General features: G+C 43.4%; 1 protein-coding gene across 1 annotated transcript in view; it reads left to right on the forward strand.

Annotated features, from left to right (window-relative positions):
* wscd2 (WSC domain containing 2) overlaps positions 1–15,618 on the forward strand; it is a 57,133-nt gene that overhangs the window by 34,522 nt on the left and 6,993 nt on the right. The window contains exons 2-8 of the mRNA XM_056287989.1: positions 4,109–5,019; positions 7,469–7,583; positions 8,912–9,096; positions 12,242–12,363; positions 12,463–12,637; positions 14,887–15,051; positions 15,144–15,344. Of these exons, the coding sequence (XP_056143964.1) occupies positions 4,629–5,019; positions 7,469–7,583; positions 8,912–9,096; positions 12,242–12,363; positions 12,463–12,637; positions 14,887–15,051; positions 15,144–15,344 (1,354 nt within the window). The 5' untranslated portion in view covers positions 4,109–4,628. The remainder of the gene's footprint in view (positions 1–4,108; positions 5,020–7,468; positions 7,584–8,911; positions 9,097–12,241; positions 12,364–12,462; positions 12,638–14,886; positions 15,052–15,143; positions 15,345–15,618) is intronic.

Raw genomic sequence — 15,618 nt, forward strand, 5'->3', positions numbered from 1 at the left:
GAAGTTGCTCAGGTAGTGCAGCTCATCCAGGATGGCACATCAATGCGTGCTGTGGCAAGGAGATTTGATGTGTCTCCCAGCACAGTGTCCAGAGCATGGAGGAGGTACCAGGAGACAGGCCAGTACACCAGGAGACGTGGAGGGGGCCGCAGGAGGACAACAACCCCGCAGCAGGACCGCTATCTGGTCCTTTGTGCAAGGAGGAACAGGAGGAACACTGCCGGAGCCCTACAAAACGACCTTCAACAGGCCACTAATGTGCAGGTTTCTGCTCAAACAGTGGGAAACACAGTGGGTCCACAATTGGGGCCTGTGCTCACAGCCCAACACCGTGCAGCCCGATTGACCTTTGCCAGAGAACATCTTGGTTGGCAGATTCGCCATTGGCGCCCTGTGCTCTTCACAGATGAGAGCAGGTTCACACTGAACACGTGACAGACGTGAGAGAGTCTGGAGACGCTGTGGAGAACGTTCTGCTGCCTGCAACATCCTCCAGCATGACCGGTTTGGCGGTGGGTCAGTGATGGTCTGGGGAGGCATATCCTTGGAGGGCCGCACAGACCTCTACGTGCTAGCCAGAGGTACCATGACTGCCATTAGGTACCGGGATGAGATCCTCAGACCCATTGTCAGACCATATGCTGGTGCAGTGGGCCCTGGGTTCCTGCTCATGCATGACAATGCTCGTCCTCATGTGGCCAGAGTGTGTCCGCAGTTCCTGTATGTCGAGGGCATTGATGCTATGGACTGGCCTGCACGTTCCCCAGACCTGAATCCAATCGAGCACCTCTGGGACATCATGTCTCGTACCATCCGCCAACGCGATGTCGCACCACAGACTGTCCAGGAGTTGACCGATGCCCTGATCCAGGTCTGGGAGGAGATCCCTCAGGAGACCATCCGTCGTCTCATCAGGAGCATGCCCAGACGTTGTAGGGAGTGCATACAGGCAGGTGGAGGCCACACACACTACTGAGCCTCATTTTGAATCGTCTTGAAGAATTTCCACAGAAGTTGGATCAGCCTATGTTCTCATTTTCCACTTTGATTTTGAGTATGATTCTGAATCCAGACCTTAATGGGCTAATGATTTTGATTTCCATTGATCATTCTTAGGTTATTTTGCTCTAAACACATTCCTCTGTCTAATAAATAAAGATTTTCAGCTGAAATATTTCATTCATCGAGGTCTATATTGTGTTTTTAGGTGTTCCCTTTATTTTTTTGAGCAGTATATATAAACTTGACGATCAGCATATCTCTGAATCTCTCGGGACGCTGAAATATATTGGAATTCTTAAGCAAATAAAATGTTGCAATACTGAAAATATGGACTATATATATGTATATATATATATATACACACGCACTCATTCTGAAATGCCTTGCAGTTTCCAGAATAGTAAGAATATATTTTTGCAGCAACTGGACGAACTGATTTCATCATAAGTCATGTGAAATAACTGAATAAATTCCAAGGAAGAACGTTGTACTTTTTTGATATCAAGTCACAGCAATTTATGACTTCTAAGAAAAAAAGTTTTTTCTTTTTTTTAATAATAAAAAAAGGGCTCTGAAAGCCTTCTGAGTTTTTTTTAGGAACTTTTCTATTCTCAGTCTTTTCTCACATATAAGTTGTGATGAACTGATTGTGATTCATGTCACCTTGAGGGTTGTTCGGGGCTCTTCCCAGGTTACCAAAAGACAACCCAGAGAAGCTGAAAGCTGATGGGGGTGGGAGTTATGGCACAGGTGGGGTTTCAGGTGACAAAAGTGTTTGGTGGATTCATCCAGAGAAAGAGCCCCAGGGGTGTGTCCCCTCGAATGTTCTGGAAAATTCCTTGACCCTGAGGACAGAGTTGCTTTACTCATTCAAGTTGTGCTCTGTCAGGTTTGTCTATAATCACTCAGTAGAGGCCCATTTTGAAAGAGACGCCAAAGTATTTGAGGCAGGCATGCAGTCCCTTACAACTATTTTTAAAGAAGTATTTAATTTGGGCGGCACAGGGGCCCAGTGGTTAGCACGGTCGCCTCGCAGCAAGAAGGTGGGATTCAAACCCCGGGGTTGTCCAACCTTGGGGGTAATCCCATGTCGTCCTCTGTGTGGAGTTTGCATGTTCTCCACGTATCTGCGTGGGTTTCCTCCGGGTGCTTCGGTTTCCTCCCACAGTCCAAAGACATGTAGGTCAGGTGAATTGGACTTATTAAATTGTACGTAGGTGTGAATGTGTCGGCCCTGTGATAGACTGGCGATCTGTCCAGGGTGTTTCCCTGCCTTCTGCCCTATGACTGCTGGGATAGGCTCCAACATCCCGCGACCCTACTTAGGATAAGCGGCTTGGAAAATGGATGGATGGATGGATATTTAATTTGCTTGTGTCATGGTAGGTACACTTAAAAGTAAGGTTTAGATTGAGATTTACAAAATTATGACCAAAGATGAGAGATACAGATTTCAAATGAATCAGCACTGTAAACTAACAAATTATTTCTTGGTTATCATGGCTATAGTTTTTATTTATTATTTATTATTTAATTTTTTATTTCATTTAGTTTTCACACACATTGTTTCTCAGAAACATTAGTGTTGATGGTACAGGGTGAAGCAATGTTTTGGATCTCTTTTCCCATCAAATTCTTAGTACGTTGGGGGCGTCCGGGTGGCATGGTGTTCTATTCCGTTTCTTACCAGCACGGGGATCGGCGGTTCGAATCCTCGTGTTACCTACAGCTTGGTCGGGCGCCCCTACAAACACAGTTGGCGGGTGGGAGGCCGGATGTGGTATGTGTCCTGGTCACTACACTAGCGCCTCCTCTGGTCGGTCGGGGCGCCTGTTCGGGGAACTGGACAGAATAGCGTGGTCCTCCCATGCGCTATGCACCTCTGGCGAAACGCCTCACTGTCAGATGAAAAGAAGTGGCTGGCAATCATGTGGTAGTCTGCAGCCCTCCCTGGATAGGCAGAGGGGGTGGAGCAGCGACCGGGATGGCTCAGCAGAGTGGAGTAATTGGCCAAGTACAGCTGGGGAGAAAAAAAGGGGGGAGGGGGGATCCAAAAGAATATATAAAAATCTTAGTACGTGTGTGTGTGTGTTAGATACACACAAACCCATACTCTCACGTTTGTTTGTTTTTCGTGTCTGTATCTAAGTGGCCACTGACAAAATAATGTGGTTAATTATACTTGCAGATGAAAAAAAAAAGAACAACGTTGCAATCAAGGGGCCAACAATTCTCCCTCTGACTTTTTCTTATTGACCACCAGTGAAATTCAACATATTATAACATCTAAACTGAATGGCTGATAGGACAGCTATAGGTTTGTAATGGTTCGATTTCATCCTGAGAACAGATCACATTTCCGTAGGCTAGAAATGGAATAAATAGCTTTTTTGAGAATTGGCTTATGATTCCCAATCATAATTGATATGTCAACATAGTTTAGATGATGCCATGAGCTATGCTATGAGGGAAACAAGGAAATCATTATGGGAAAATGAGTTTACTTAGACTTGGCATGTTGCATGATAGGACTTGCATTTTTATGTGAAAAGTTGATTGATTTTAATCTGAGAAGTTATAGCAGAAACAAATCTTTCTTGTGACAGCTCCCACTGTTGCGATTTCATTTTACCCATAATTCATCTGTCAGTTTGAAAATGCCCTACAGCAGCAATTCAAAATATTTACACACTGGTTGTTTAATTGGTACCTCAGAACAACAACATGAAAGTCCAATAAAACCTAATCAACAACTCTATTGTCGTGACTTCCAGGATTTTTTCTTTTTTTTTTTGGAGGGGGGGTTAGTTTTGTTTTTGTTTTGTTGTTGTTGTTTTTTTACTGTTCGCTGATGCAATGGTTTTGGCAGTTTACACCATCACCAGAGCATGCAAAAGCAGACACACCAAATACACCAATCACTATGTCTCTAATTATTCTGCTTTCTTTAGTTCCCCAAAGATTTTGTAAACATGCAACTGCAGCGCCATTAAAACTGCAGTGTATTTGTTGACTTCATATTTTTTGATTCAGCTGATGTTATCCTTGTCCACAATCTGCAAAAAAGCTCACTCAACCGTGTGGTCATTCTTGTCCTCTCTTGCAGATGGTGAGTCACCACCTCCCTCCTGGATTTTCTCAGTAAATGGCTGGTCACACAAAGGCAAGGGATCCCGGGTCAATCAGTAACTAAAACCTGAGAAAGTGCCGCTGTTGCCCTGGCATCACCGAGGTTGATAACTGGTGTGAAAGCGGTGTTCAGTGATCCATCTTTCATGCTGAGTCACTCACCTTTCAATGCCATGGCCTCTCCACACACCCTCAAGGCTGGGCTCTCGGAGGGCACGTAGAGAAACTCCCACGAGGACATCCCTTGGTAGCACACGGTGCTTGGGCACAGAACCTCTGCCTCATGAAGCTGGGCAGAAGTACGTGAGGGCAAACTCCCGCTTTGGCTGTGGTGACCTTCACATAGACTTCAACTAAAATTTTTGTTCTGTGATTCCTTCTGTCCGGTTTGCACTGAGTGAATTTGGGCAGGAGAGAAGGAGGAGCCGGCACGATTTCTTCTGCTTTATGAATTTTTGCCACTGGGACTGTGTGATAGAGCGGCAGGGGGAGCCAGTATGGCCAGGCCGCTGCTAAAGATACAGCGCTATTTCCGCAGGAAACCTGTACGCTTTTTCTCCCTCATCCTCCTCTACCTGACTGCCGGTAGCCTTGTGTTCCTTCACTCTGGCTTCGTCGGGGAAAGCTCCTCGGGAACCAGTGGAGGCAGAGACCCCCTTGTAGCTTCTGAGATGGGTAGTCAGACATCACCCTCAGACAACCGGGGCCTGGGCATCATGAGTAGGGTTTTTAAAGAGACTCGCAGATCTGGCCGGAGGTATGGCCCTCCATGGATGAAGAAGACGGGACAAGACAGGCAGAACTTTGAGGGCAGGGGTGGGGACTATACCAGCAGCTGGAATCGTGCCCTTAAAGGACGTAATGCCAAAGACATGGAGGATGGAAGAGGTAGGTTAAACATTTTCAACAGCAACTCAACAAACACTAGCTTCACCACTGTGCCATTGTAGAGGTATTGTTTTCCTTTTGGAAGTGCCCCAAAGCTTCACAGAAATTCTCTCAGCACCTCAGAATTCAAACAGAACATGGTATCTCAAAGCTGGATAGTTGCAAACTGCTATCTTGATGTAGACATAATTTTCCATCCCTAATGAAAGATTTTTATTTAGGTTTTATTAATTTAAAACAAAATGTATAGAAATCGGACCAGCTAGTAAAGACATACACCCACTGTTGAACACACAGAGGGTCACTTGGCCTCCACCGCTGTCAGTGAAAATTTCCTAGAGATACACTGTGAGTGCACATTTGCTGGATCACATTAGTGGTTGGCAATTTGAGGTTGTGATTAGACATACAGGTGGTATCTTTTCAGCAGCACGTCATCAATGTGAGCGAGTCCTTTGTTTTTTCTTCCCAAAGAAAGACTCTCTTGAACTGGAAGTGAAACTTCACCCGAAACTTGAAATTTTAGGCCTTGTTCAGATTGCAGACAAATCAGATTTGTTTCTCAAATCGGATCTTTAGGACTCACCCCCTTTAGGTTGGAAAAGAATGAGAATGAGACCTCTGGTCTACTGGATCCATGTCAGATAAAAAGGAGTTCAATGGAGACTGTTTTCGGGGCAGAAAAAAAAGGTTTGAAATCATCCATAAAAACACTGCTCGTAGCATTATAGCGCATGCAGGAAATTTCTAAAACAATAATTTCATTGCTTACACTGTAAGCGTGTTAAGCATGTTTCCTCAAACACTTGGAGAGGAAGACAAACATGTTTACACTACATTAAACCTTTGGATTATCTGATCAAATGTCAGCCCTTCAGCCTGCCTCAAAACTCCACTGTTCAGCCTCCCTCCTTCTACTCTCTTTCTTTCTATCCCTGAACTGGTAAGCCTACAGGAATCTTTAAAGGTGTGCTGGCAAATGAATAAGTGGTTTCAAAGCATTTCTAGGCTCTCCTTGATCCACTAGTGCTCTGTGGATACCCAGTAGTCCACAGCTGCCTCAGGGCCCTGCAATGATAGGGTTAAAATGCTTTTCTCACTCAGCACACATTCCACCTGCTCCGGGAGTAGTGTGGAGGGGGAATACTGTGGCCTCAGGTGCCTGCATAGGGGTACTTTTTTATTTTATGGTTCCATAAAACACAAACACATTCTACTATTAGCTGCATTTTAGGGAAGAAAAACTGTCAGGGTGGGGAAGGGGCTGGTTATTTATAGACTTAAGATATTATCATGCTCTAAATTTCAGAGGTTTTGTATTGTGTACAGATTTAAGCTAATGTTTTGTGTTTTACTGGGGGGTGAATAAGGGACTTTAGTGCTAGGGGAAGGCTTTACCTGTCACTACCATGTATGGCTGCGACTTGACTTCATCTCCCTGATGGTCAACCCGCTCCGCCTGAAGTGTATTCATTGGAATGAAGAGGTTTCTGTCCAATGTTTAAACAGACTTTTTTTTTTAATCTGTTTTATCTACAGTTGCATCATACACCAACTCTTATCGCATTAACTCTCCAGATTTCAATCAGCTTCCCCTACACTGCACTTGTTTTCAACTGTCATAACCTTGGCAGAAACATGGAAGTTGAAACTGTGTTGAAGTACAGCTGTATTTTTTCATAGTTTTTCCCTTTGCGATAAAGGAGATTACTGTTCAGCTCCAATGGTCGGGAAGATTACTGTTGAGGTCCTCCAGTACACAACATGCTGCTCAACCCCAGGCCTTTTAGGCTATTACAATTAAAGTAATGCATCGGGTCAGGACTATGTGCTTCCCCCATTGAGCTATTAGCACAGGTTCAAAGGGATAATGGCAGCGCACAGATGGCAAGAGGCTTGCTATTGTACAACATAGTCTGCATAACCTCAATGAAAAAAGTGTTTTAATGAGGAGGCAGAAGGGAGGAGGGATTGCTATAACCCTTTGAAGGCATGCATTACCACTTCACTTGCACAACCCCCCCCCTCACACACACAAACACACACACACACACATCTGAAAAATGCAGATGACTGCCATTTCTGTAACAGGCCACTAGAAGGGGTTGCATGTCTTCATGAATAAATAAAAGACTGCTCCAGTTTGGACTCCTTACAGTGGACCATCCTTTAGAGTTGCCACACCGTATGGTCACACCGAGGGGAAAGAAAATGCTGTCAGAACTAAACCTTCGCCATATGGTCATGTAATGGTTTAACTGCTATTATTCTATTTTGAGAATGCTGCAAAGCAATCGTGACAAATTCAAAAAGCTAAACATATTTTTGTTGCTTGAGTGTCGATTTCATACAGGTTTGTATGTGCTCTAGTTTGAATGTGTAAAGCGTCATTCTTGTCTTCCAGTTTATATGTAATTATGTTTTGTTTTTGTTTTTTGTCTTTTTCCAGCAAAGTACATCGGCTGCTACATAGACAATATACAGAAAAGAGCACTGAGGGGAGTGTCTTTTTTTGACTATAAGAAAATGACTGTTTTCCGTTGCCAGGACAACTGTGCAGAAAGGTATGACCGCAACAAATGACATCAAACCATCTTCTATCTAAGAAATGGCCTTTTTCTTCCCATCACTTCTAGATTTCATGTTTGGCTGGAAAAAAGGACAATATATTTTTTCAACGTGGACTAAAACAGAAATCAAATGAGCTTATTTGGACTCTGGTTAAATATTACACCTTTGTGTGTGGTTTTTTATATGTGGCTAAACACATATATGAAATGGCTAGCTATGCTTTAAGTCTGTCCTCTTCATCAGGCAGAGCAAAACACACAATTCTCTCTCTCTCTCTCTCTCTCTCTCTCTCTCTCTCTCTCTTGCCTTCTCTCTCTCTCTCTGCTACACTTGTCTCTTGCCTCCTCACACCCTGCCCTCCACCATACCATCTCCCGTCTCTCTTGAGTCTATTCCCTCTCCCTGAGGAACATCACACATGGCTCTATTGAATGCATTACATTACACCCATCACTGATCTACAGAAAGGAAAAGGGAGAAAAACAGGAATAGAATTGGAAGAGGAGAAAGGAGGTCATTTTCACCACCCTCCTCTCTGCTTGCCTTTTCCAGTCTGCCCACTTCCCTCCTAGAGCTCTGGGGTTGATAAAAACATACTCGGGAATGAGGGCTAAGGCACACTGTGCAGGAAGGTCTCTGCTTGATTGACAGCCCAGGGGATTTGTGCTGTGAGAGTGCTGGGTCTGCTATCTAATGACAATGGCCTCTCTAGAGTCAAATCCTTCATCAGGCGACAGCAGGCTACCCATAGGAGAAGATAGGCCTTGTTTAATGGATTAAGCTTTCAAGTATACTGTATTAATTCATAATTTACTTAGCCTCAAAGACAAAAAGACATTGTATCTATTCCAGTGTGATATTAGAGGATGTTTATAAATTTGCTATATTCCTTTATGCATCCAACAAAGGTGCTACATCCAATCTGCAGGCTTTGTGTGTAGTTACTGATTATCCAATCAATGTCTGACTGAGTCATTAACTTGCATTAGTGGACTGGCTCTTAACAGCTGGACTGCTTTTCTACTTTCATAATCGCCTTTTTAAAATGCAGCGCACACCTCCCTCTGGGCAGGATGGCTATAACTGTAAAGATAGGATGTTTTTGGACAATTCTTTCTTCTCTTTCTATAATAATCTCGGCGGCTGTGGGTAGAATTGAAGGGCAGAGATTTGCTCGCTTCAGAGCAAGTCTGTCCAAACATATCAGCATTACCATAAGGGTATCAAACTCCAATGGCAACTTGAACTCTTGAGTTACACAGTCTTCTTGTGCTGCTGCTGCTGCTGATAATGCCCCCCCCCCCATCTTCTGTTTGCCCAGAGGTTACCTGTATGCAGGCCTGGAGTTTGGAGCAGAGTGCTACTGTGGCCACAAGATCCAGGCTCCCAACACTACTGAAAATGAATGCAACATGGAATGTAAGGGCGAGAAGAGCAACTTGTGTGGAGGAGCCAATCGGCTTTCCATCTATAGGTTGGAGCTGAGCCAGGAGTCGGCACGCCGCTGTAAGTTTCACCCTCAACCCCTCAACAACAATCACCCCTGTGCTTCTTCGAGAACACTTACTTTACTCTGAGAATCCCGAGTTTGTTTGGTTAAACACAACGCTGTTGTGTTTGAAATTATGTCTGTGTACCTAATTTGGTTTAAGTGAGATGAAAATGTTATGGTCCTCAAGGATAAATCTGGCACTGCAGTAAAAGATGGTAGTACACAGGTAAGAGCACAAATACAATACAAAAAAAGTACAGATTGAGGATACTACAAAAAAAATTAACAAATAAGAGTGTGCTTGCTGCCATTCACACAGTATGTGTGGTGTACAGACTGTGCATGATTGGCTCTTCTCATAATTGCAGCAAATGCGCAGAGCCACCGGGAATCTGTGTGCTGTTCACCACTGATAGTTTGGTATACAGAAGGAAGACAGCATCACATACACAGAAAAAAAAAATCCCAGCAGACATGTCCCTAAGATCCAGACCAACATAGTTTGTTTTGCACCTTGTCAAATTCCCAGATGGGTGTGATGAATGTATGTGGAAGAACATGTATAGATGAAGCAATTAGCTTTTCACATGATTAGATCACATTTGCAAATAGAGGAAGCATGTATGCATAAATGTACAAAATACATCCACATCCATTGGCACATATACAAAGATATTGCACTATATGACATTGTATATGATAGATGCAAGCCATGTGTATGAACAAATATCTGAACTGTGCAAGCGAGGCAGATATAGAGGGTAGCCCAGAAACATGGGTAAAGAGAGAAAGATGCAGAGCAGACAGATTTGATTTATGTAATGTGAAACAACAGCTGAAAAAAAATTTAAGCGGGCCTGTGTTTTGAAGGAAAATATTTTTCCGTTTGGATTAATGCCACAGTTTGGAGCTAGCCAGTTCAGTCCTGTTTACCTCTTCCCCTTGATGACTGTGTTACCTAGTCCTGCTAACTGTGGTCTGCATCCTAAATATGCTTTGCCAACCACAGGAAAACTGAACATAAAGAAGGAGGGGCTCATTATTTAAAGTAGGCAGTAGATCTCAATTCCCTGTTCTTATAACTGGAGACATGGAAAGGCATGTGTTTTTGTTCAGTTGCAGCAAGCACAGTATTTTTACCTTCTTCTGAAAGGAAATACACCTTTCTGTGTGCCTTAAACAAGTCTTAACCATCAAAAGAGGGGAATTTGCACCTCAAGTCATCTCTTCACTCTCCCTTAACACCTCTTTTTCTCTCCCCTCTTCCCACCAATTAATTTGCAAGATAATGAGAGATTGTGGAGGCACACAATGATTCAGTATGTAGCATGTATACCAAAATAACACCTGAATCTTTGTGACGCTTTATAAATATACATTCTGTGCCCCTTTTGTCTCAGCGTGCTGCTATTTGTTTAACTTGGAGCTGCACAAAACATGTTTTGCTTGGTTACTGTTTTCATTTCTGCTTTCTTCATCTTTTGGACTGCTGAGCACAGCTCTGAGTGTTTGTGTGTTCACCTCTGACCCCGATCTCTGTTATGTGAGCCCTGCTGGGTACTTGTGTGGGAGGCGTTCAGGCGGTTGGACAATAGTTTACTAATGCAAAGAAACCAATAGATGTAAAATACTACTTTACATGCTAAGGAAAAAGACCACTCTCTCACTGCATTTCCTTTACTCTGTTCTTTTCTCTTTTTTAGATTAGGGAAATAAAGCTAATGTTAGGTCTTCCACAAAAATACTTGGGTTTCACCCAGCTGGGTGTTTGTGTTCAGTGGTCTGTCACTTAGCATTTCAAGACCTTGTGTGTAGTGTACGGTCAGAAGTCACATCTATGCACATCAAAGGAAGATAGCAATGAGACTTTTTATCACCATAGAAGGAGCAGCGGCTTATAAGTGTGATGAAATGAACTGGTGATGCACTTGAGCTATAGAAAGAGGAAGAAAATACAACGCTAGTGATGCCACCCTCTCTGAATGCTTGGTAGCACTTTTCATAGGAAAATATGTAATAAAAAAAAAATCAGCATTGCTGACGTCTTATGCTACTGAAATTGCAAAATAGATTTTTTTCCAACCTCACTGTTCATTCATTGTTTTGATGGTGAATCTAGAAGTTTGATGTGACTGTGAACTCTATATTTTTTGTATTTTTTTTTCTTTTTTGTTACTTAACCTCCACCCCCAAATATATCTGTAGTGGTGAAACATAAATCACATGTATTGAATCAGTTGCTTTATACGTGAAGTTAGTAATTGTTACATACGTAATTACTCTGTATCTTGTCCAAATTAAAACATCTAATTAGTATGATAATAATGTATTAGATATAAATTATAAGTAAATAACATAAAAGATAATCCTGTGTAATGCCATCTTGCAAAAAGACTCACATCTTTCCATGAAAATGGTGAAGATGTTAAGGAGTCAGTATTGCACACTGCTTACAAGTGAGAATTTTTGGTGCATAGCTGTTCAGACAACAAAAAAGACAGGAGGCAGAGCTGGAGGTGGCAGAGTTGAAGATGCTAAGATTTTCATTGGGAGTGACGAAGAAGGACAGGATTAGGAACAGTTATATTAGGGGGACCGCTCAGGTTGGACGGTTTGGAGACAAAGCAAGAGAGGCAAGATTGAGATGGTTTGGACATGTGTGGAGGAGAGATGCTGGGTATATTGGGAGAAGGATGCTGAATATGGAGCTGCCAGGGAAGAGGAAAAGAGGAACGCTAAAGAGGAGGTTTATGGATGTGGTGAGGGAGGACATGCAGGTGGCTGGCGTGACAGAGGAAGATGCAGAGGACAGAAAGAGATGGAAACTGATGATCTGCTATGGTGACCCCTAACAGGAGCAGCCGAAAGTAGTAGTAGTTGTTCACAGACTTCTGTTTTTCAGTTCTGTGATACATGGTCTGAGTCAGCAGCACAGATGAGCGGCCTGGGGCTAAATGTTGTCAAGTTTGTAGTAAGGCAAGCAACCCCATAGCTCTGCCGTTGGCTCATCCTCTGCCAGGTCAAGGTCTCTCAAGACCACAGGGGAGTTCCAGCATGATCTCTCAGCCAGTGATCAGTTGATAGAGGCCAAGCCGATGAAAACTGCTCAGGAAAATATAAATATTTAAATAGTGCTCTGATTTGTTTCCTGTGTTTCAGATGGGAGTGCCATATTCAAGGGGTGCTTCCACAAGCCTGACAATGTCACCATGGCACTTCCTGTCAGTGCTGTCATCCAGAACATGTCTGTGGAAAAGTGTGTGGACATGTGCACAGAGAGGGTGAGGCAGCTGTGTGTGTGTGTGTGTGTGTGTGTGTGTGTGTGTGTGTGTGTGTGTGTGTCTTCTCTAACAGTGATCTTTCTTCTCCTCATGCCCCAGGAGCAGTCTTTGGCCGTCCTAGCTGGAGATCGGTGCCTTTGTGGATTCCCCACCCCTCGCTTCTCCCTTCATGAACCAGAGGATGAGAACATGTGCCTTCACCGCTGCCACGGGGAAGAATTTGAGAGCTGTGGGAATGACGAGTACTTTGTAGTTTATCAAACACAGGTTCAGGGTAAGTATTTAGGGCTCAATTTCCATTGCCATGCAGTGTTTAGTGTTGTGACTGCACAGACGGAATATCGTCAGAAAGGTGTGCCATTCGGGAAGACAGACAGGCAAGTCAAGAATGATACAGGCAGGCAAGGGCCACACATCGCACATCTTGATTTATGCAGTGCTCTGTCTAGAATGGGACTTTGAGATTATACTGCAGATATGTTCTTATGACCTGCGGGCTCACATTCTACTGTGTTTATCCTGGTTTTCTGTACATTGTTTTCTGCATAAAACATACCTATGATGAGCTGTTCTCCCTGAATGCACCATAGCCCATTAGATTAATCAGCAGAAACAGAGGCACCAATGTTTAAACAAACAGCATTGAAAACTATCCTCTGTGTATTACACTGTGTATTCTGCTAAGTGAGCCATACTTGTAACATTTTTTTTATCTGCAAATCTTCTCAGCCAACACAATATAGCTAGTAAGTGGTCATCACTTGGCACTTTGTAATATGGAAGAATACTGTATCTACGGATGGATGGGTTATTCATTATGATCTTTCTAAATTACTCATATCTTATGTGACCTCTACTGCCATATCATTCCCTTGGTCAACTGATGTAAAGTGTCCTAATTACTCCAAAATGTCGACATCTTTAAAACCACAGACCACGTCTCATTTAAAGTCCCCTACTGAGTCATTCATCTGCTTCCTTAACGTGAAAAAGTGTGTTATGCAAAGAAGGAAGTAACATTCCAGCAGACATATATCATACAATGTCTATTAACTGATCCATTCTAAGAAATCAATTGTTTTGCAACAAAGCAATCAAACAATATTCCATTTTATATGCTAAGCAATTTACACTGATCAGCCAAAACATTAAAACCAGTGACAGGTAAGTGAATAACATTTATTATCTCATTAAAATTGAACCTGTGAAGGACAGGGATATATTACGCAGCAAGTGAACAGTCCGTTCTTGAGGTTGATGTGTTGAAAGCAGGAAAAATGGGCAAACGTAAGGATCTGAGCGGCTTCGAACAGGACCCACTTGTGCTGGCTAGACGACTGGGTCAGAGCATCTCCAAAACGGCAGGTCTTATGGGATGTTGCCGGAATGCAGTGGTCAGTAGCTACCAAAAGTGGTCCAAGAAAGGACAACTGGTGAACCGGCAACAGGGTCATAGGCACCCAAGGCTCATTGAAGCGCGTGGAGAGCAAAGGCTAGCCCATTTGGTCTGATCCTACAGAAGAGCTACTGTAGCTCAAATTGCTGAAAAATTTTATGCTGGTTATGATAGACAGGTGTCAGAACACAGTGCATCACAGCTGGCTGCATAGCCACAGACAGGTCAGAGTGCCCATGATGACCCCTGTCCATTGCCGAAAGCACCTACAATGGGCACGTGAGCATCAGAATTGGGCCATAAAGCAGTGGAGGAAGATGGCCTGGTCTGGCGGATCCCGTTCTTTTACATCATGTGGACGGCCAGATGCGTGTGCGTTATTTACTTGGGGAAGAGATGGCACCAGGATGGCACTACGGGACGTAGGCAAACCGGTGGAAGCAGTGTGATGCTCTGGGAAATGTTCTGCTGGGAAACCTTTGGTCCTGGCATTTATGTGGATGTTTCTTTGACATGTACCACCTACCTAAACATTGTTGCAGACCAAGTATACCTCTTCATGGCAATGGTATTCCCTGATGACAATGGCCTCTTTCAGCAGGATAATGCACCCTGTCACACTGCAAAAAGTGTTTGTCATGTTCCTCAAACCATTCCCAAAGAGTTCAAGGTGTTGCTTTGGCCTCCATATTTCCCAGATCTCATTCCTATTGAGCATCAGTGGGATGTGCTGGGAAAACAAGTCCAATCCATGGAGGCCCCACCTCGCAACTTAAAGGACTTAAGGGATCTGAAGGTAATGTCTTGGTGCCAGATACCAGAGGACACCTTCAGAGGTCTTGTGGAGTCCATGCCGCGATGGGTCAGAGCTGTTTTGGTGGCACGAGGGGGACCTACACAATATTAGGCAGTGGTTTTAATGTTTTGGCTGATCAGTGTATAGATAGCCCTTTACTACGTTCGCCATATTTTTAGAAGACATTGTCTGGTTTAGAGCATTGAAGTCTGTTATTTAGTGTTATGGATTGCAGAGAATTTTATCAGTTTTATAGATATCCTCTTTCTAGTCTTTATAGAAGTTCAGCAAATGATTTAAACTGTATTTCCCTTTGCGCTCATACCCTCAGATAACCGCTGTATGGACCGGCGATTCCTGCCCACACGCTCAAAACACCTGCAGGCCCTAGCCAGTTTCCCCGGAGCAGGCAACACCTGGGCTCGGCATCTCATAGAGCTAGCAACGGGCTTCTACACCGGCAGCTATTATTTTGACGGTTCACTTTATAATAAAGGTAGCCCTCGACGCTGATTCAGAAAACGTACACATCAATCGATACATCAGGATGCATTATTCATTTGCCATGGGATTTCGTTGGTTTCAAAGGTTTTAAAGGTGAGCGAGACCACTGGCGGAGTGGGAGGACAATCTGCATTAAGACACACGAGAGTGGCAAGAAGGAGATTGAAACTTTCGACTCCAGCATCCTCATGATTCGCAACCCCTACAAAGCCCTCATGGCGGAATTCAACCGCAAATATGGTGGCCACATCGGCTTTGCCTCTCAGGCCCACTGGAGAGGGAAAGGTGAGTTTCTTAAAGCTATTGTATTTTTCTAAAGCGTATATTTACTCATTGTCAAAGGGTCAAACAATTTAGGATGAACAAGCATGACAAAAATACCTTCTTTTCCAACTTACCCTCAACACAGAACACACTCTCCATACATAAAAGAAAAACAAAAAATAAAGAAACAAAAATTAATAAATAATGAAAAAACAAAGCATCAAGACAGAAGGTTTGTACAATTAAATGTAGCAAGGGTAATTGGGCATAACGAAGGGATAATGGCATATTAAAC

This window comes from Lampris incognitus, chromosome 1, assembly GCF_029633865.1.
Source record: "Lampris incognitus isolate fLamInc1 chromosome 1, fLamInc1.hap2, whole genome shotgun sequence".
NCBI lineage: Eukaryota > Metazoa > Chordata > Actinopteri > Lampriformes > Lampridae > Lampris > Lampris incognitus.